We start from the raw sequence: 18999 nt of genomic DNA, 5'->3' as shown, positions 1-18999 counted from the left end.
AATTTTTTACTTCAAATAATCAGAAAAAATTGAGTTCACTCTGGAAATTGGGGAAGTCGTTACTTTTTTATGTCATTTTTTTGTGACGATTTTACGTTGTTATACCCGGAAAGACGCACTAACCGAAAGGAGCAAAACATTGTTTTGTTGTTCTTTTTTTATGTTTTGCCATGTTCGTAATAGGTTTTTAAGATAAAACAAATTAATTTTTCAACAACACAAAAAAAATTATAAATTTAATTTAAAAGCATGATTTTTCCATAATAAATCGTATACCTGCATAATCCTTAGCATAAGCTAAGGCGTCAGCTAAAACTAACAGAGAGTAGTGAGAATGTAAGAACCTTCGTGTCGCTCCTACGCACACCAGCAAGAGTTCCAATCACTGATAATTGTTGACATTATTTCGCTGAATTTTTGTTTTCGTCGGTATAAGCGGTTTGTCGCTAAAAGCGGAGACGTAATAAGCGGAGGACCTTTCATATAAGGTTGTATGGGGACCAATCAAGCCATCGAGTTTTCGTCGCAATAACCGGACGGACTCCACTGTAAATCTGAAAATGCAGATTTTGTGAAATTGTGGTTAAGTTGAAAAGCGCTAACAATTTGAAAATAGACCGCACATTTTGTAAGACCTTAGACCGTTATTATTTAAATAATATGTCAAACTAGTATGATATTTATGATGTCTGAACGTGTATGCTCCGCATGTAGTGTTGGTCATCGGCCAGGTAAAAAAAACCTTGACGCTTGCAGACTGAAAGCTATTTTGAATATTAAATTAGAGGCATAATTTAATATATATATATAAAAAAAACCGAATTACAGTTATGGCTGCTACAAAATATCGATAAAAAAGTCGCAGCCAACAAAATTACTACAAATGCATCATTGCATCGATAGTGTCATCGATGTTTCTCCAACTCTACACTTATTGCGCTTCCGACAAAACTGGTTCCTTTTAAAAATAAATTGAAGTTGACGAGCAATGTACAAAAATGTATTGAAGGGAGGTTTACGAACAGCAAAGCAGGCCTGGAAATTTAGAAACGGTAACAATAACCAAGATAATACAACTCTTTCAATTGCAATAGCAATCAGTTTTGTTCGGGCTGCATAACAACACGTCTCTAGGCAATCAGCTGTTTTTGTTTCAATTCCAATACGTACCACGCGCAATTGGGTCACACTAAAAGCGTGTTGTTTTTCGCTACCAGCAGCAGAAGCCGCCACCGCCAGCAGCAGCAGTTTGCAGTTTGCCCGCAGTATTCATTCTTCCTCTATTTCTGCTAAAAAATTAACACACATACAGGAAAACAGTTTGTTTAATTGCATATACAATTTGCTTTGCAGAAATCGGTAAACTCAATTTGGATTTAGCTAAAGCAAATTCCGACTTTGAGCAGCATTTGTGCGAAGGTGAGAGAGCAATAAAATACAACCTAAAACCCGCGCCCCTCTTTTTGCCAAGCAAATTAAATACAATCGTGTTGTAAAAATAACAAAAAGAAAAGAAACACTTATGAAAAGCGCTTGTAATCGCATTTAACGGTCTCCAGCTTTCCATGCATAATTAATTAATCCTTTTTGTGTGCTTGTACAGCTTTTTTCCACTTCTAGTTTCAGTTGTAAATTATAATGCAAAGCTCCTGCTACGTTCGTAACCCACCCGCAAATCCGCAGTAACTAAACAACAACACAAAACAAAATAAAAACCAGTGTTACACTATTATCGTAGCAACCAACAAATTACCGATTATCACCGTTGAAGAACTGGGTGTATTAAGCTTCGGTATTGTGCTGATTGTACTTTTACTAACGACGCCCGCCTCTGCCTTATTAATAATCGTCGGCTGTTACTTGATAAGCGTTTTGCGTATCTCCTTCGTGCAGAGACTTGCCACCTCAATACGCTCGTCTCATCGAAGCAGTTCGTCAAAGTGCAAAAGCAGTTTTATCGCGACTATTCGGACGTATCGTTGGGCGCTCCATTGAAAACCAGCGACGCGCCGCTTTTGGGCGATCTTTGCAGTCGCTATCGTGCCATACTCGAGCATACATCGGCCGACGTTGGAGCCAGACGAGGTGAAGGAGACGCAAAGGATTCGAACGGTCAGCAGAGGAGATTAATACACAGCTGTTGTGCACATCGCAATCAGAGGGGGAAAAGGAGGACTCATCATTATGGAGAAGGACGAAGAATTTTCGCGATTGCCAACCAACGTGGTGCCGACGCATTATGAGCTTACGCTGCAGCCAGATTTGACGGCTTTCAGTTTTACGGGCAAGACAATCGTGCAGATCAAAGTAAGTAACGTTTAACGTTCGTTCGTTTTGTTCGTCACTTTCGCTTTCACTTCCAAAACAAATCATAAATATTTATGTGTGAGTGTGTGCATATATTTTTTTTTTTCTTTATTTATGTATATGCCAGTGTGCACATACAAACATATGTATGTATGCCAGTGTGTACACGGTTATGTGCATAGAGTGGGCTTCTGACGTGTGCAAAACTCCCAGCTTCTCTTTCTCCTCCTTCACACCCTCACAGCTGTGAGTGTGTTTGTGTAATTTTCTCTTTATGCTGCAATTTGCATGCGCGCAGCGTTTCACACACACAATGGACTAGGAAATGTTTCTTTGTTGCGGTCTTTACCGCTTGACACCAGCAATGACTGGCACTTATCGCAAATTTATTTGAAGTACGCCACGCTATACCATCACTGACACAAAAAATAAAACACCCCCATGTACCACCCCCATTCATTATCGTTTTGCTGTTGCTGTCGCCGCCTCTGCTGATCTCATAACGGTATATGCATACACTGTGTTTACGTTTCAGCCGACGACGAAGACGCAACAGCAACGGGTTTTTTCTTCTTCATGCAGTTGTATAAACGGATTTTTGTTTAACCGCTCATCGTATACTCTTTATCGGTATTATAAGGTTTAGGTATTGAATCGGATAAAATACAAACCTTGCTGACCAAAACGGGTTTTAGTTGGGCGCGCTTAAGCCGGAAACCTGGAGAGCAAAAAGTTGGCATACAGTGAACAAACGCTTTAAAGAACGCTCTTGGAAATTTTATTTAAAATTCGAAGTGTATACGTATTTCTACATATACTGAGTAGTGAAGCCATAAACAATATTAAAATCTAAATGTAAAATTATGATCGGAACATGTAATTTCAGGAAACTTTTTATTCATGATCACGTAGTGCATGTAGTAGATATTCACTGTAGACTCATTTTTGTTATATTGCTTTTCATACTTATTTATTTATTTATTTTTTTAATGTAATTTTTAAAAATTGAATTTACTGATTTAACCATTTTTGGGTGCATTCACTGTACACGACCTTGAAATAACTGTTCATAGCGAAACTTTTTTTTATTATCGTGTTAATCGCTTTTACTCGCTCTTTCGCTTTGCTGTTTATTCTTTTTCGAGTTTGTGTGTTTTAGTCTAACGGTTAATGACAGCACGATCATTGACTTAGTGCCCCTTTATGGCATGCACATACACACACACACACACATAGACACTTTTTCACTCAGAGACATACACACATACTCGCAGACATCTGCTTCTTAGAAGAGTTCTAATTGGGTGCAATTACTGATGCTTGTTGTTGCAGGTCACAGAGCCAACGGCACGCATCACCCTCAATGCCCTGGACATCACCATCGATAGCGCAGAGTTTCAATATGAGTGCGTTAAGCTCAAGTCGGAGAGCATCGATTACTCCAAGCAGAATGAAACGGCCACACTGAAATTCACCGAGGAGATACCAGCAGGCACTGCAGGCACCCTCTACATGTCTTTTACGGGCGAGCTCAACGATAAGATGAAGGGTTTCTATCGCAGCAAATACTTTACGGCCGCTGGAGAGGAACGTTACGCTGGCGTCACTCAATTCGAGGCTACAGATGCCCGACGCTGTTTCCCCTGCTGGGATGAACCGGCCATCAAGGCCACCTTTGACATTACACTCGTGGTGCCCAAGGATCGTGTCGCTCTCTCCAACATGCCGGTAATGAAGGAAGATGATTTGCCCGGTGATCTGCGTCGCATACGCTTCGATCGTACGCCCATTATGTCCACCTATCTCGTGGCCGTGGTTGTGGGTGAATATGATTTCGTGGAGGCCAAGTCCGATGATGGTGTCATTGTGCGCGTGTTTACGCCCGTTGGCAAGAAGGAGCAGGGTCAGTTCGCTCTGGATGTGGCGACCAAGGTGCTGCCGTATTATAAGAGCTATTTCAATATTGCGTATCCGTTGCCCAAGATGGATTTGATTGCCATTTCCGATTTCTCTGCTGGCGCTATGGAGAACTGGGGACTGGTCACTTATCGCGAGACTTTTGTGCTGGTGGATCCCAAGAATACGTCGCTGATGCGCAAACAATCGATTGCTTTGACTGTTGGGCACGAGATTGCACATCAATGGTTTGGTAAGCATTCTTATTCACTCTGCTGGAACAATAACTAATTTTTGTATTATTCTAGGCAATTTGGTGACCATGGAGTGGTGGACGCATCTGTGGCTCAACGAGGGCTACGCTTCCTTTGTCGAGTTCCTGTGCGTACATCATCTGTTCCCCGAGTATGACATCTGGACACAGTTTGTCACGGATATGTACACACGTGCGTTGGAGCTGGATTCACTGAAGAACTCGCATCCCATTGAAGTGCCCGTGGGACATCCCTCGGAGATTGACGAGATCTTCGATGAAATTAGTTATAACAAGGGCGCCTCTGTCATACGCATGCTTCACGACTACATTGGAGAGGATGATTTCCGCAAGGGAATGCATCTGTATTTGACACGTCATCAGTATAGCAACACTTCCACTGAGGATTTGTGGCAGGCGCTTCAGGAGGCAAGCTCCAAGGATGTGGCCGCTGTCATGTCCAGCTGGACCAAGTACAAGGGTTTTCCGGTTGTGAGTGTCGAGTCCGAGCAGAAGAGCGATACGCAGCGTGTGTTGCGTTTGACCCAGACCAAGTTCACTGCTGATGGTTCGAAAGCGGACGAGGATTGTCTTTGGGTGATACCCATTTCAGTATCCACAGCACGAAATCCCAAGCAGATTGCCAAGACTTTCCTGCTGGACAAGGCGTCCATGGAAGTTGTACTGGACGATGTCAGTGCCGACGATTGGATCAAAATTAATCCCGGCACTGTGGGCTACTATCGCACCCGTTACTCCCACGAAATGCTGCAGCAGCTGCTGCCCGCGGTGGAGAGCATGGCGCTACCACCGCTCGATAGATTGGGTTTGATTGACGACATGTTTGCCATGGTGCAGGCGGGCCAGGCCAGCACCGTCGAGGTGCTGCAGCTGGTTGGCTCCTATCGCAATGAGACGAATTACACGGTATGGACCGCCATCACCAATTCGCTTGCCAATCTCCACATTCTGATCTCCCACACCGAGCTCATGAATGACTTTAATAAGTTTGGACGCAGCCTCTACGAACCAATTGCCACACGTCTTGGCTGGGAGCCGCGTGAGAACGAGAATCATTTGGATACGCTGCTGCGCAGCCTGGTTTTGACACGTCTCGTCTCGTTCCGCAGTCCTGAAATTACTGAGGAGGCACGCAAACGTTTCCGCAGTCATGTCAATGGCACCAAACCGTTGCCGGCTGATTTGCGCAGCACCTGCTACAAGGCTGTGCTGCAGGATGGCAATGAGGCCATCTTTGAGGAGATGCTAACGCTGTATCGCTCGACGGATCTTCACGAGGAACAGGATCGCATCTCGCGTGCTCTTGGCTGCATTGGAGATGTGAAGCTGTTGCGTCGCGTCATTGATTTTGCCATGTCGGTGAGTAGACGGCTCATAGATTATTTATCAAAACAACTGCTTATAATTCGTTTCTTCTTTTAGGGTGAAGTGCGTGCCCAGGACTCGGTGTTTGTCATTGTTGCTGTCGCAATTAATCCCAAGGGCCGCGACATGGCCTGGGAGTTCTTCAAGGAAAACAATCGCAAGCTGCTGGAGCAGTACCAGGTAAAGCTATGCTCCATCGTGTCTTCGTTCGCTTGCTCATCATCACTTGGTTTTTCAGGGTGGCTTTTTGCTAACGCGTCTGATCAAATATTTGATTGAGAACTTTGCCTCCGAGGAGAAGGCACGCGAAGTGGAAGATTTCTTCAAGGCCAATTTGATACCGGGCTGCGAACGCACTGTGTCACAGGCTGTGGAGACAATACGCCTTAATGCCGCTTGGCTGGAACGTGACTTGGAGAAGCTCTCCAAGTATCTCAAGGGCGAATAGATGAGTCGACGGCATGATGAATACCAAAGCATTTAGCAACAACAACTACAACACAACAAGAACCTGACCAAAGCTGTCACAACACCCCCTCTTTAAGTGAGCCAAATAGGTTTAGCATTATTAAGCTGCTACTACAACTACAACAGACTCTATACGGCATCTCACGGCCAGCGGCATTTATAACCGAGTTACAAATCAAGTTGCCCATTCTGCAACAAATGTGCACTTCTAATCTTATACTTCTACAAAGAAAAACGTTATGTTGAATTTATGACGATAAATAAATGCAATTAAATTACCATTAACTTATGCAAATAATTGTGGCCCTACAGGTTTCCTACAGAAGTAAGTATTAGAGGTTTATAATTACCACGGCAGTTAGTATTTTCTTATACTACTCATATTAAACGTTTTCTACAAAATTAAATTCGGTTGTTTAAATGTGCATTAAATTATTTTATAAAATTAGCTACCAAAAACGTTCATTAGGTGCAACAAAACTAAAAGCATACTCTTAGGCTCAAGTAAACAATTGTAATTGGGTGCCAAAGCAATTCGGCTGCTTGCTGCCGATTCTGGTCGCCTGGTAAATGGTTCAATCAAACTTGCAGTTTTTGGGTGCTCCACACCCCCATGCAACTCACAACATTTGGCGATAGCTCAAAAGCAGCCAAATTACCAACTGAAATACCAGGCGAACAGAAATCAGCAGTAAGTAGCCGCATTACTTTTTTGTCCCAATGAAATTTTAATACATCGCCTAAAAGTATGCTGTAATTTTTTTGCACTTCATAAAGCCAAAGTGGCTTTAAGTGAAAATGTTTATCTTCCCACCCAGAGTGAAAACAAAAGTCGCTTGAATAAATTACCAACTGAAATACCAGGCGAACAGAAATCAGCAGCAAGTAGCCGCATTACTTTTGTGTCCCAATGAAATTTTAATACATCTCCCAAAAGTATGCTGCAATTTTTTTGCACTTAAAGCCAAAGCGGCGCCAAATTTAAATTAAGTGAAAAAGTTTATCTTCCCACCCAGACTGAAAACAAAAGTCGCTTGAATAATTTTTTTTAAATATTTTATTCTTAACATTCTATTCTTATAGAGTAACAATAATTATGGCTAATCTCGCTGCATTTCCTTTGATGTATTCAATGTTTAACATTTAAAGGCTAACAAATAACTAAGATCATGACCGATAAATAACTTATATATTCTTGGAGTCATCGTTGTTATTATTGTTGTATTCAAATTTCTTAGATTTGCGCTTCAGCTCCTGGCAATTTGCCCAAAAGTTGGCTAGGCGTTGATCACTGTTCGAGCAAAATTCTCGGAAATCCTTCAGCATCTTCAGCTGAAAAAGTTCACCGTTCTCTGAATTGTTAATCGTTAACGCCTTCCACTTCTTGTTGGGTATCATGTGATTCCAGGCCCACAAGAAACCCACTTTCTTGGGCACATTCGTGTTGTTGGTGTGGCCATAGACACAACGCGTCACATTCGCCTCCTGGCGACTAGGCGACTCCACTTGGTTCTTGTTGCTGGCGCAGCTGAAATGCAAATTGAATTCTTAGCCCGTGTTTAGATTGTGCCGATCGAGATAGTTACCGTATTAGAGCAAACATGTTACCAGTGCAGTGCACATATTGATACTCCTTGGGGAGCTGCAAAAATGCAACGATTAACTCAGTAAAATTAATTTAATAGGTGTTATCTTACATCTTTATTTGTTTCCTCCAGCACGCAGGGCAAGAAGCCAAATCTTGCCAAAATTGCCTCCTGCAAGAAGAGCATACGATCCGCTCTGCTCTCCTCCGGGAATTCTGCGAGTGAACAATCATAATTAGCTAAAATCAGTCAAAGTGATACTAGTAATCATACCATTGAAGAGCGCAGCACCGTCGGGCAAGAATGTGACGCACAGTGGAATGAAAATAGGTCCACGTAATGGATCGGATTTCTTGGTAAATGGCTCAGCCATAGGATCAGCCGGTACAGACACTAGCTGATAACTACAATGGATCGCTTTGCGCATCCAGCCAGAGATCTACAATAAAACGCTTATTAACAAAAGTTGGCAATCAATAAAAATTGTGGCACATTACCAAATCGGAGACAATGGGTCCCGAGGAAGTAACCCACTCGACGACCAACTCAAATGCAAATCCCGGCTGCATGACCGTATGATGCTTCACATGACCCCACTCCATGCGATCACTCTTCTGATTCACATCGATCTCCAAATGCGACTGACGATAGACACGCTCTGCAAGCATTCAAATAAGATTACACACGCTCGCTAACATCATCAAGGTACTCACTAGTCTTCCAGGATTGTGGTGCAGTTGTGTCGCGCAGGAAATTGGGCACCTCAGAAGGAGACGGTTCGTCATGCCACAGGAAACTGCAGCCTTGGAACTCAATCTCCAGCCACTCGTTCACGAAAGCACTGTAATCATTTAAAGGCGGCGCATAATCTGTGAAAATTCAGAAAAGATAATCATCGATGGCTGACAAGAGACCCAATGAATCCAACCTTTGGCATTCTTGTCCTGCTGCACCACATAGTAGAAGACAAATCCGGCTATAATGGGCTTACTCCAGTCACCAGATGCGTGACAAATCATGTGCTCTCTGCAAGAATACAACAATTATAATTACTTTTTAACAAAAAGTAGTTTCGTCAGAGAAACTCACTTTCGCATGGCTTCCAGTATATCCAAGGGATGACGTCCATTGCTTAGACGCGCTTTCAGCCAAAGAAGTGCATCATAGGAAACAAAGGTACAGGAGGGCAACGATTGCGTCTGCGCAAAGTAACCCACACCTGTGATTGGATGCTTCATTGCCTCAAAGATCTCAGCTAGTGTGATATTGGCGCTGAACTTGATATCCACAGGGAAACTAAAAGGAACGATTACAGTTTCAATGACAGAGCGAACAATGTTGTTTGCAGACTTACCCATCGTCCTGATCATCGCGTGGAATGACTCCAGCAGCAGCATTTGAGGCGGCTGCAGCAGCCGCAGCATCCGTGCCAGGAAAGATACGCGAAATGCGACTTGCCTCGAGCTTAGAACGCACATTAATGCTGTGAAATCAAAAGCTGGATTAGTCAACTTTAACTAAATAATTTTTTGCGGGAAATTGTGTGTGTGTGCGAGTGTGTCGTGTATGTGTGTGTGAGTGTGCAAATGCCAAAAGCCAAAAATTTAAAGTGCAAGTCTTTCACTTTCTTGTTCATTCTCTTCAAATTTAGCATACCAATTTGTTATCATGTATTTTCTGGGATGTTTTGTAGGGGGATCAGGATGCAATTTAGGGATTTTAACTATGGATAGATTAGCGCGCCCAAAGTGAAATGCAACCAGAGAGGAGGAGAGATTGCAAATCTGCATCAGCTCTCTGGTCACACTCGCTGTGAGTTCGCTGGTGTGGCACAAACCTTTGCTGCGGTGCATTTAATAGATTATGATTCTTTTCAGTGATTCTAGGTGTAGGTGTGTCATGCTGCTGAAAGCCAAATACCAAATTAAAGTGTGATAAAAAAAAAAAAAAACAGAAACAAATAACAAAAGAGATAATAGCCGGGGCATTAAATTAAATTTGTATATAAAAAATCACTACAAGCTAAGTGCACAAACCAAAAATACAATAATAATAGTAGGAGGCCTCTACAAACTCAATCACCAGGGATGGAGAAGAGAAAATTAAAACATTACAAATAAGCTCAGCTCGCTGGTGCCGTAAAACAAATACATACATACAGACAATACATATACTGATGCAGATCATTGTGTACGAGTGTTCGTGTGTGTGGGTGTGTAAATGTGTGCGTAAGTCTAGGTTATGTGGTAGTATGTACAAATGTTTGTTTTTGGATACGATATAAAAACCTTGGTCTTTTCTCGGGCAGCCGATTACTGCCGACGCGCTCACGAAACGGAGAATTCGTGAGTCCCTGCAGACACAGACATTGGGAGGAGAGAGAGTTGGCATTGAAAGACATTAAGAACATTAGAAATAGGACACATATTCTTCGCAATTCGAATATTTATGAAAATTATAAAAGCGTGCGCTCGCAAATTGAAAGCAACAGTTGAATAAGAGAAAACAAAAAAATTCGAAATAACAAAAAAAGTGCGCAATTCGAAATTAAAAAGAGAATTGTCGTTAGATTGGTAAATTGGTGGTAAAGGATAGTTAACCTGGTTAGGAGGCCTGGATATAATGCTCGTACTGTGTCGCCGCTTGGTTAGGCTGTGGGTGGTGGGGCTATCCTGTAATTGTACGATTAAGGTAAGCGGTAAGCACTACAATAACATATTCAACACTTTTCATTTTGTCAGTCAGTAACAACAAGAACAATAACAACACTGCAACGAAACTCAAACGGAGCACTGGACAGCGCCCCCCAAAAACAGTGTTGGTTAACACACTACGCAGAACTGCAAATCGAAATAACGATTAACACTTTAAACAAAACAATCAAATTCAAAACGATAACTGCCTAAAATTAATCGTTAACCTTCAACATAAAAATCAATTCGTTCTAATTTAAAAGTGTTTTTGCAGCTTACGCGAGCTTTGCGTCCAATTTGTCGCTTCAACTTGCTGACGTTCTCAATAAGTCGCACAAAGTCATCGATTTGTTCCCGCGTATTGTCGACAACGGCATCTGTGAAGATATCGCAGCGTTGACTGCCAAAGCTAACGATCTTGTTAACCATGTTCTCACGCGGCAGTAAATACATGCGAAAACGCCAGTACTTTAGACTCTGCAAGGACAAGGAATTGAAAATTGTGAAGCTAGGGAATTTGGAGGAGAAGACTCACATCCATTAGGGGATAATCAACGTCGCCACGTGTGCAGATGTAAAGATCCATGTGATTCCAGTTAAAGTTCTCCAGTTTCTCTGTGGTAAAGTTAACGCCCGAAATCTCATAGGTCTCATGCTGCGGCGCATGGAAGCGATAACGGTAATCAACATTGATGGGCGGATAGGGGTGTCTAATAAAGAAAACATTTAATTAGACAAATACCAAACTCAATACCGTATAACCTTCACAATTGACCTATAACACGAAAATCCACAACACTCACCTGGGTCTGTATCCCGTTACGGTGATGACCGAGCCAGTTAGCGAGATCTTGTGAAAAATGCGTCCAATGGACAGCAGATACTCTTTCCTAGTCTCAGCGGATGGCGGCAACACTGTGCTGCATTGATTGCTGGTCAAAGCACAGCCAGGTCCGCTGGACGAGCAGCAACCATTCGTTGCGCTTGGCTTCTCCTCAACCACAATGAGTTGAAAGCCTTGTGCAAGACGTTGCGAGACAATCTCCTTGCAGACCTCCTCAGTGGACAGAGGCTTGCGGTAGACAGCACGACTTCTAGCATAGTCCAGATTAACATCGTCCGGCAGCAGCGTGTAGTCGGAGATGACATAATCGTTGTGCAGCGAACGCTTGTCGGGAAAATAGTCGGTTGTGATGGGCAGGCAGGCGGGAATGGACAGCGATTTCCAGTCGACGCCTGAAAGCGTTAGCAGTGGTAATGATGTGTAAGAAGGACTCAAGCAAAATGAACGCCGTAGCGTGCAGTTTTGGGTAAGAAGTGTGTTCAAGAAGGTACGCAAATAGAAAAAGCCAACGCCGATACGAGATACAATTACAAAAGTAAAATAAGTAATAATTAAAGTAAATTGTATTAAATATATGTATAGTAAATATATAGTTGATATAAAAAAGAGTTACACAATGTCAAATCGCTCAAGCTAAATATAAGACCAGGTTCTCCAAGTGTACAGCAATTTAACACCAGCTTCAATTTTGCGTTTGTTTAGGATTTGTGGTCAGTTTTTAAAAATTAGCAGGTGCATGTGCGTGCAAAATGCAGTGGGCGTGGCTGAAAAGCATGCAAACATTAAACGGGTTACAAAGATTGCAGGAAAACGGATAACGGATCTAATGCCACATGCTGGTGAGTATTGCCTTACAACCACCAGAAAAGATATACGAGTGTGTTGTGGAGGTGTTTTACTACTGGGGATTCTACTTAATTACATAAATGGATGGATGCAATTGCATGCAGGATGTGCTCAGTGGAAACGTTGCGCTTTGTGTATCGGGTAATTACAAAAGTTGAGTTCTTTTTTATTTATCGGGTATCTACAGTAGTCAAATATAAGGATGCATTAGAGTCGGACAACTACATAATTTACAATTATTTCAAATATTATATTACTATTAAACAGATCAACAATTTACAAGCATACAAGTTTCGATGAAATGTAAAATTTGGAGAAAAACTCAAAAGAAATTTGTTAAATTTAATTTGACAAAAACTACTGTTGATTACAAAAAACTTTTAAGGTTATGTTCAATTCTAACCTCATAATAGTTATGTTGGTTAAGTTTAAGTTTGCTAAGCTACAACATGTAATAGATAAAGCCACTTTGGCGTGCTTTAGTCAGGTGTGGGGTGCAAATACTACACTACCATAAGCATAGCTATGCTTTCGTCTAGGAATTCTACGATGTACTGGGTGTCTGTGTATGTGAGGTTTTATGCAAGGATGTGTACGTATGTGTGTGTGTGTGTTTTAGGTGGGATGCATTGCTTTTTACAAAATTGTGATTATTTGTTGCCAAACCTATGATGATCTTTCCTTTGCCGACCGCCTCTGGTGTAGTAGCCTCAAGCGGTGAGCTTCCAAAATTACTATGGTCAACTTCGACAATCGGTTTCATGTGTTTTCCCGTTGCATTCCCATTTTCTACAGAGTTATGCCGATGATTTGTTCAAAATGTCGATGTCGAAAATTCAATTCGTTGGGTTATTGTGAATTTTGAATTTGTGATCGTTATCGAGATATCCAATTTTGGGGGGTTTTTATTTTGTTGTTGTCGTTGCAGCAGAGTTTGATAATTTTTTTTTGTATTTTTGATGGGTTGGTTTGTTGTTTTGGTGGAGTAGCGGGAATTTTTTTGTGAATTGGCCATTGATAACATATACATGGACATATATAGTATAATATAATATATATTTAGTAAGTAGAATTCAAATTTTGTATCAAAATTCATGTCGATTGTTCGTGTTAAAAATGAGAGATATCCAAATAAAATAAGTACAATAAGTTAATAAATCCAAAAATAATTACTGCGAATGCCTTAAAACAAAAGAGTGCAGTTAGTAATGTCATATTTCAACTACGTTAACAGCACCACAATTGTGGCACAATCTCGCACAGAAACGCGACCAGACTCAAGAGCAACCCAACCAGATACAGATAGAAAACCGTGGCCAGCAAATTAAGCTCCATGGGACGCACTTTGTGCAATTGCTCATAGGACTCGATGCTGGCAAAGTCGCGTATAAAGCCAAATTTCTCTGCCCGACGATAGGTGGAACTACGCCAATATTCATTCAGTCCCGCCTCATTCACGTGCAGTTCAAAATGATGCAGATGATCCTTGAAATGCGATTCGATGCGCAACTGAAACTGATACGGAAATGTGCCATAGCACAAATCCGATAACCAGAAGCGTTTGTGCTTCATATAACGCTGCTGTTGCTGCAGAAAACTCCAGCGTGTGGTGCTAATGGGATAAATGTAACCCGGACTCATCTCCACACGCTGCGCATAGAAGGCACTCGAATTCGTGTAGCTGAACTGCTGCAGAAACTGCTGCTCGTGTCCAAACGAATCGACAATCGCATCCACATCGCTGGGCAGCACCAAGATGGAATACGGCAACTGGAACAGCGAGTGCAGGTTGAGGATTGGGATGCTGCTCAGGCTGACGGCCAGCAATGAAGTCAACTTCGTGGTATACGTCTGCACAATGACAAACACGCTAAACACAAAGATGGAGGCCAGCAACAGCAGCCAAGGATAACGCAGCCAGCAGGATCTTTCGGGTACCAGCGCACTACGATAACCCGGCACGCCCATTAGCGCCCAGAGTCGAATGCCGGGCTCCCAGGGTTTCACATATCTCGCTGCCAAGTGCAGCATGGAGAGCAACAACATTTGTACCAAAAGGCAGAGCCACAACTCCATCTTGAAGGGCAGCAAAATGTATAGAGCACGTGGAATCTCACTGTCTCGTGGCACCATGAAGCAACGTTGCACCACACGAAAGGGATACGAGTAATCCACGAGCGTGGAACGTTGCAAAGTGGTGAACTGATGTGGACTCAGTTCGATGCGTTGCTCGACAATCAGTTTGATCAAAGCGCCCATATCCATGTAGTTCGAGTCGTTCACATAAAGTGGATACACCTCCAAACAGACGTTGAGATGTCGCACCAGCTCCGAGAATAGCTTCCCACCAGCGCCTTCCAGCTGCACCTTTCCCTTGTTGTTGTACCAGAAGGTGGCGGGCACATCGAGCTGCACGGGCACGCGCAGCTTGTAGCCCTTGAAATTTAAATGATTTGTGGGTGGAAACAGCGAACGTTCATCGTGTGTTGGACTCAATTGCAACACTCGCAGCGTGGGATACGGATCCATGCGATAAAGTCGACGTTGTGCCACCATTATTAGCGCAGTGCGAAATCCCTGTTGCCACAATCGCTCAAAGAATGGTCTCAGCTCCTTGCGTGACTCCGCACGTTGCAGTAGAAATAAGGTGCGGCAGTAGCGTCGTCCTCTTCCTCGCAACGTTTGCATTTCAATCACTGGATCCTTTGAATCTCGCGCAAAGATCACAAAGAGCGCGCCCTCATTGAGGAAACTGCTAAAACGTCCACCTGACTCCTCCGTAGATATCACCTTAGGCAGCAACCGAAAGTAGTTGCTCTCGTTACGCGACAATTGCAGATGCAGTGCATTCATGAAGCCTGGACTGCTAGCTCCATGGCTGTGCATAATGCAAATCTCCTCCATTCGATAGTTGCGCCCAATACAATCCAATAATTGGACAATGTCCGTGGGCCAAGCTGCCGTTGCAGCAACCACGAGCAGCTGCAGCAGCAGACGTCTCATGCTGCAGCTGAATGAAGGAATGCAACTGCCACGAATTGCAGTTGGACTAAATTGCCCGCCCTTTGATAATATCTCGAAAACGATTCCCAACACGGATGCACATGAAGTGGGTTTAATTAAATCTATGTAAACATACCCGTAGTAATTGCGGGCGTCCACTCCTGCTCCCCCGTGGCACCCCACAGATACGACTTGGCCTGGGTCGCCGTCAGATTGGGCACATTGGCAGCGGCAGCTGTTGCTGTTAGCAGCGAATTGTGGCGTCGCTTGAAAACTGAAACGGATAAAAGCTGTGTAAGTAATAATCATAAAGACAACTCAAGAAAGTGGGGAATTGTTTAAGGAAAGAATTCAGAAAAGAGGAACTACTAAGTAGCTTTAGCTGTTATAATCTCTGACAGGATTATTTACGAATGGTTATCTTCTTGTTGTATAATAGTTATAAAACGAGGAACCATTACCAAGTTGTTCTAGCTTTTATAGTCTCAGACAGACGGACAAAAATAAATCATGGATACTTCTACTTGATGTATACTAGTTATATATATAGTTGTATACTAGTTCTGTTCTATCCTACACACACAACCGAATATAAGGATAGTTCCTTTACGTTACTTACAATCCACTTTCTCCTCGCCCATCACAAACTGCTGCGATGCAATCGATTTGCTGAGACTCATCAAGGAGTGCGTCGACACCTGATCGTATTGCTCGCCAGCAGCTGCAATGTTGTAATCATTCTCATTGTTATTGTTGGCATTGCAGTTGTTGTTGCTGCTCGTCGAGTGCTGCAACTGGCGACTGTAGTTGGCAGCAGGCGTCGACTTGGCAGGCACAGCCTGATAATGATGTTGTTGGATCAGTACACCCGTCGGTCCCTTGGGGAAGATATGCGTCCAACGGCGACGATTGGATGTCAGTTTAATGGTAACATGCGACGGATCAAAGGGATTGATTAATGCACGTCCTGGTCTCACAATTGGTGCAATGCTGACAATCGTGCGACGTGCATTCTTTTCGGAAGCCAAAGACTCCGATAAGTTGGTGGCGTCTGTCAAGGCAGCCAACATGCCCGAGGTGCCGTGGTGTATATCAGGATCGGACATTTTGCGTCGCAAACTGGGTATCTTGGTGGGTGTCAAGTTCTCCCAGTCATTGTTGCGATAAGCATAAGTCTCAAAGCTGGGCACCGACGTCTTCTTTGCACGCACCACACGTTGCAGGGAGCTGAGGGAGAGAAGGAAAGTTTATCGGTTAAATGCTAAAGTGATAAGGCTAAAAATAATTGTTTATATAAGAGATTTTTTCAATTGGCAGAAATTGCATATTGAGAGCAATGTACTTTCAATCAAGATGTTGCACAAAATGTGAAGTCAGCAAAATTAGCAATGGAAGACATATACTATGATATTTATTCACTGATTAACAACTGTTTCAATTCGGGTTTTAGTCAATTAGATATCTAAATGATTTTAAGAAATATTTGAAGGTTTCAATAAAAAGTATTGTTTTTCCGAAACATCATTGAAGACTTATCAATGAGGTTTTCAATACGCAACAACTGATTTCCCAAGCATCTTCCCTATAAAAGCTTTATAGTATAGACTCCTTACGGATTCTTATGAAAATATATCAGTCAATTTCAATTTGTATAAATTTCTTAACTTACCAGGTGCTCTGCGCCGGCAGTGGCTGGAATATTTGCTCATCATAGGCATCATAATCGAAGAGAGAGTTGTGTATATATTCCGACTGATTGCAACTGAGAAAGTTGCGCTCACTCTCCTCCACATCCGTCTCATCCACCGCCGACAAAATGGGCAACTTGATGCGTGGTATAAAACTAGAATAAGCAATCTTCTTATTTGTAGAGTAGAAACTCAAATTAATCCAATGCGGCAGCGAATAATCGTCGGCCGATGTCAACGTGGTGTCCTTGTTGTGGAACTTGAGCAGCGGCACAGCATGCAGCGGTTGCTCGCCGACGCACACCAGATCACTGCCCACACCATTGTCGATGATGCGCTGCTTGGTGATGTTTGTTAGTTCTCTGTCCACAGAGAAAACGCCCACGCCTGGTGTAATCACAACCGAGAGTTGTCCGGTGCGATCAAAGGTGCGATCCAAATAATGCTTTTCAAACGTATTCAACGATATGTTAAGCACTTCGAGGAAGTTGCCCTGCGTGGCCGTTGAATTGGTGGCATGTGGAATGTGCATTTGCTGTCGCTCGTGATAACGCAGCACAGTCTCCTGATACGATGTAAAGAGCTTGCGCAACTGGGCGAGCACAGTGCACCAGTCGTCGTTGCGTTCGTTTTGAATGGCCACGCGATAAAAGTCCTCGTAGTAGCGTCCTTTGTAGTCCAGCTGCAGGCAATCTCGCATGTGGGCAGGAAACTCATCCAGGCTCTTGGCCGCATAGAAGGTGCGCGAGAAGAGCACAATGGTCACTTCGTGGTTGCAGCCCAGCTTCTTCCACTTTTGAAAGAGTTCGGTGAGAAAGCCATTAACTGCCTTCTCAAAGTACAGATCACCATGGATATCAAAGTCCCACATCTCCGAGGACATTTGCAAAAAGAGATAAACCATCGAGGTGCTGCTTCGGAAGACGATCTTTGTGTCGTCTGTGATGACCCCGCTGGCGACGCGTTCACCCTGCGACCACATCTCGTACACTTGACAGCGTATCTGCATGTCGTTGTAGTCGATTTTCTTATTCACATACACGCAAGTATTTGTCTGTTATCAATAAATTAAAAATGAAGATTTTTTTCTATCAGTTCTACTTTAGTTTGTTGTTGCTTACCAGATACGTTTTCAGGCGCCACATTTCCGAGCGTCCCATATACTGATCCTTGAACGTTATCTCTATGGAGTCTAGCGCCACATCCGCTGGATTCACAATTTGCATCACAACATTTGAATAGGAGCGCATCTTAAATGCGGTGGCAATACCCGATTCGATGCTTATCACATTGCGTCCGGTTTTACTCTGCTCGTTGAGTTCTGTTATTTGGAGCAGCAGATGCGTGCCATTCTCATCCTCGGGCGAATAAATTTCCACCACATCGCCCACCTTGGCTGTGGGATGATCCTGTGGATTCAGCACCAGATCGGCATCTGCACATGCAATTCAATATAGTACAGAGAACTCTTTGAATAGTGCACTTTCTTACCGTAAGACTTGTTGCACCCCCTCGTGTGGGTGTTTAATTTGTAAAGTTTCATTTTGATTGTGAACTTTACGACTCCATCTGCATTAAGAATATGTTTTTCGCTCAGCTATCAGGTTGTTTTTTTGCTTTTTGTTTTGAAGTGTGTTTCGCACTTATAGTTTAGTGTTGGTAAACGTCAAGCTTTGCGCAACAGCTGTTAGAAGCGCGCTGGCAAAGGTATATTTTTGGTACATATACATTTATAATTTTATGTAAATATTTGACTTAACCTAACCTTAAGAAAAACCTAGACACACAAATCACTTTTGTAATGACGCCTTTTCAGAAAATACAAATATACCCTATTGAATTTATTTATTGTAGTATATTCGGCACGTAAAATAGTATATTCTCATATTGAGCACCCGGTCACCCTTATTGGATGTGACAAGACTGCGCAATTTAAAATGTACAACTCGTTGCCAAAAATTAATGATTTATTGCCCATTCACAGCTATTATAATGCTGTATATATATGCTTGTAGTTATAGATACACAT

The 18999-nt window shown here is 42.7% G+C and overlaps 3 protein-coding genes across 11 annotated transcripts; 1 reads left to right on the top strand and 2 right to left on the bottom strand.

Moving 5' to 3' along the window:
• The first annotated feature begins 1110 nt into the window (after positions 1 to 1110).
• LOC132789410 (puromycin-sensitive aminopeptidase) lies at positions 1111 to 6595 on the top strand. 3 transcript variants are annotated; one of them, XM_060797409.1, is made up of 7 exons: positions 1112 to 1265; positions 1354 to 1419; positions 1894 to 2307; positions 3640 to 4456; positions 4512 to 5836; positions 5900 to 6022; positions 6081 to 6595. In XM_060797409.1, the coding sequence occupies exons 3-7, from the start codon at positions 2185 to 2187 to the stop codon at positions 6288 to 6290; spliced, it is 2598 nt and encodes an 865-aa protein (XP_060653392.1). In that variant the 5' UTR covers positions 1112 to 1265; positions 1354 to 1419; positions 1894 to 2184; the 3' UTR covers positions 6291 to 6595. The 3 variants fall into 3 exon arrangements, with proteins under 3 accessions (XP_060653391.1, XP_060653392.1, XP_060653390.1); XM_060797407.1 differs by having other exon boundaries at positions 1604 to 2307; XM_060797408.1 differs by having other exon boundaries at positions 1111 to 1419.
• Positions 6596 to 7349: 754 nt separating this feature from the next.
• On the bottom strand, positions 7350 to 18752 carry LOC132789214 (GATOR complex protein Iml1). Of its 7 annotated transcripts, none has more exons than XM_060797073.1 (20): positions 18462 to 18746; positions 18092 to 18405; positions 16952 to 18024; positions 15902 to 16509; positions 15419 to 15556; positions 12946 to 13068; positions 11393 to 11825; positions 11125 to 11299; positions 10869 to 11066; positions 10497 to 10568; positions 10185 to 10249; positions 9251 to 9379; positions 8986 to 9192; positions 8825 to 8922; positions 8610 to 8765; positions 8394 to 8554; positions 8170 to 8335; positions 8008 to 8111; positions 7897 to 7952; positions 7350 to 7838 (listed from the first exon to the last, which is right to left on the bottom strand). In XM_060797073.1, the coding sequence occupies exons 1-20, from the start codon at positions 18511 to 18513 to the stop codon at positions 7496 to 7498; spliced, it is 4671 nt and encodes a 1556-aa protein (XP_060653056.1). In that variant the 5' UTR covers positions 18514 to 18746; the 3' UTR covers positions 7350 to 7495. The 7 variants fall into 7 exon arrangements, with proteins under 7 accessions (XP_060653056.1, XP_060653057.1, XP_060653058.1 ...); XM_060797074.1 differs by lacking the exon at positions 10185 to 10249 and adding an exon at positions 9734 to 9798; XM_060797075.1 differs by lacking the exons at positions 10185 to 10249; positions 10497 to 10568 and adding an exon at positions 9734 to 9801.
• Positions 13317 to 15401, bottom strand: LOC132789215 (uncharacterized). Its single transcript, XM_060797080.1, has one exon. It carries the CDS (start codon positions 15280 to 15282, stop codon positions 13507 to 13509), a length of 1776 nt encoding a protein of 591 aa, XP_060653063.1. The 5' UTR covers positions 15283 to 15401; the 3' UTR covers positions 13317 to 13506.
• Positions 18753 to 18999: the final 247 nt, after the last annotated feature.

The sequence above is a fragment of the Drosophila nasuta genome, chromosome 3 (genome assembly GCF_023558535.2).
Source record: "Drosophila nasuta strain 15112-1781.00 chromosome 3, ASM2355853v1, whole genome shotgun sequence".
Classification (NCBI taxonomy): Eukaryota; Metazoa; Arthropoda; class Insecta; order Diptera; family Drosophilidae; genus Drosophila; species Drosophila nasuta.
The sequence above is the reverse complement of the archived record's forward strand: the minus strand, read 5'-3'. Positions and strand labels throughout refer to the sequence as shown.